This window comes from Hordeum vulgare, chromosome 2H (assembly GCF_904849725.1).
Source record: "Hordeum vulgare subsp. vulgare chromosome 2H, MorexV3_pseudomolecules_assembly, whole genome shotgun sequence".
Taxonomy (NCBI): Eukaryota; Viridiplantae; Streptophyta; class Magnoliopsida; order Poales; family Poaceae; genus Hordeum; species Hordeum vulgare.
Genome location: NC_058519.1, coordinates 203,646,623 through 203,648,896, shown reverse-complemented (window position 1 = coordinate 203,648,896; position 2,274 = coordinate 203,646,623). Strand labels below are relative to the sequence as shown.

Genomic DNA, 2,274 nt, shown 5'->3' with positions numbered 1-2,274 from the left:
TTAAAAAAATCCGCCGACTGAAGGGTAGCACGCCCCTAATCTTTCTCCGGTTACCCTTTTCCCCTTTTAGGTCGATCTGGATAGAGTTGGGCTTCAGCTCGAAAAAACAAACAAAAAAAGAGGATAGAGTTGGGCTTCAGCTCAAAAAAAAAGAGAGGATAGAGTTGGGCTTCAGCTCAAAAAAAAAAGAGAGGATAGAGTTGGACTTCAGCTCAAAAAAACAAAAAAAAGAGAGGATAGAGTTGGGCTTCAGCTCAAAAATAAGAAGAGGATAGAGTTGGGCTGGATATGGGACTGCACTACCAAGTTTAGTCGGAGAGCGGCCTGGCCCGTTCACTCATGTGATATATATCCTGTTCGTGTCTCGAAGCGAAACGAAACCAGTCCTCCTGCCAGCCAAACCCTAGTATCCGCCGCCGCCGCCGCCGCCGCCGCCTCCAATAAACCAGATGGCGCTGCGCTCTCTTGTTAGGAAGATGCCGGCCCTCGGTGCCAGGTCGCCAGCGATGGGCCGCCCCGTCCACGCTCTCTCGCCGGCGACTGGTTTTCGCTTCATGTCCCAGGGTGGCACGGTAAGCACTTCTGTTCGATTTCTCGCCATCTGATCCCCGCTGGCTGGTCCGATTTTGCTCTACTTTTTCTCTCGTTTCATCTAATTTACGTACAACTTTTTAGACAAGTCAAGTTAGATCCGATCCGAGCTGGTGCGGTTTTGCCCCCTCCCCTCTACTATCATCTTTTTAGAGAAATCAATCACCCTTATACTACTTTTTGGTGGATGTTTGGATGACGAAAATCTTTCTGGGCAATGATTATCCATTCTTAAGTACTCACTTCATTCCATAATGTAGTGCATATAAATATGGGATTTTGAAAAAGTCAAACTTAATCAACTTTGACCAAGTTTGTGTAAAAACATATTTACATCTGGAGTGCCTAACATATATCATTGGATTCATCATAAGACATAGTTTCATACTATTATATCTATTTAGTATTATAGATAGATATAAATAGTTTTGTATATAAATTTGGTCAAAAAATCTATATGCACTATGAGTATGATGGAACGGATGGACTAGTGTTTACTTATTTAGATTTGGGGTGACATTTATTGGATCTTTTAGCCTCTTGAGAGCCATGCATGCTGAATTTACTGTATTGCAACTTTTTTATAAATTTCTAGCATTTGTAATATTTACACATGTCATTAAAAAATTATAGGGGGGCCCAGTGGTTTATTCTGATGATGATGAGGCCAAACACCGTGAGGTCATAAAGCGCATGACTGCAGAGTTTGACAAGAATATAAAGGAGATACACGAGAATCTGGATGCTATGGAAGAAGCTGAGAGGTAAATTCCGTATCCAACCGGACGAGCTTTTTTACCCTAGTACTGTTTATGATCGCTGTATTTTCACAGAAATGGTTAATTGCTTTTGGATCAGAACATAAAATTAACACAATGTATGTGTTGCAGAATGTTAGTCAAAATAGTGATCTCATGTTTATTAAGCAGACTACTCTGGTTTTTCAGACGCAAAGTAGGGCTATGTTATAAACTTTGTACTTTGTGATATTTTTGTATTAGTTGTAAAAAATCATATCTGCCTTTTTTATCTTCTAACATATTTGCCCTTTATGTGCAGGCTTCGCAATGAAGACTATGCAAAATACCGCAAGAAGCTCAATAAAATTGAGACGGCGTGCGACGTTGCTCTTATTGTGCTGGTGCCAACAACTGTCCTGCTTCTTATGTCTCTGTAGTTTTATTTCTTCTAGTTCGATAAGCAACCTTATTATCTACTGGGTTAAGGAACCCTATCATGGTTTGTGTATGTAGTATATGCTAGGCTTGAATGGTTGCAGTGACTCAGGTTCTGAGGTAACAAGTATCTATGTGTCTGAGTTGGTTTGACATTATTATTAATCCTAATGGACGTATTTATGCTAAGCACGTTTTGCATATATATCCATTCATTTTTCATCGATTTCTTAAGATACAAAACTTACCCCAACTCTAATGGGGCGACCCATTTTGTTCGCATCTGTTTGTTTGGGTCGGCGTGGACAAAAGAGGATCTCCAACGCGTCGACCCAAAATCGAGTTCGCTTTGCGTCGACGCGGAACGGACGCCATGTTCGCCTTCTCAGTGTCTGTCCCAACCATCGCGGTCAACATAGTTTATGATGGCCTCCATCCTCCACAAGTCAGCGACGGCTTTTTTTTAATTTGAACGTGCGGTGGGTTTCACGTGTAACAAATTGATTGT

General features: G+C 41.3%; 1 protein-coding gene across 1 annotated transcript; it reads left to right on the top strand.

Annotated features, from left to right (window-relative positions):
* Positions 1-369: 369 nt before the first annotated feature.
* Positions 370-1,955, top strand: LOC123425845. Its single transcript, XM_045109591.1, has 3 exons — positions 370-572; positions 1,225-1,355; positions 1,651-1,955. Exons 1-3 carry the CDS (start codon positions 450-452, stop codon positions 1,766-1,768), a joined length of 372 nt encoding a protein of 123 aa, XP_044965526.1. The 5' UTR covers positions 370-449; the 3' UTR covers positions 1,769-1,955.
* Positions 1,956-2,274: the final 319 nt, after the last annotated feature.

Bases quoted from the DNA above. Each gene is read 5' to 3' on its own strand.
- LOC123425845 (XM_045109591.1), top strand. From the start codon at position 450: ATGGCGCTGCGCTCTCTTGTTAGGAAGATGCCGGCCCTCGGTGCCAGG. The intron at 573-1,224 runs GTAAGCACTTCT...AAAAAATTATAG, and splicing joins TCATGTCCCAGGGTGGCACG to GGGGGCCCAGTGGTTTATTC. The intron at 1,356-1,650 runs GTAAATTCCGTA...CTTTATGTGCAG, and splicing joins GCTATGGAAGAAGCTGAGAG to GCTTCGCAATGAAGACTATG.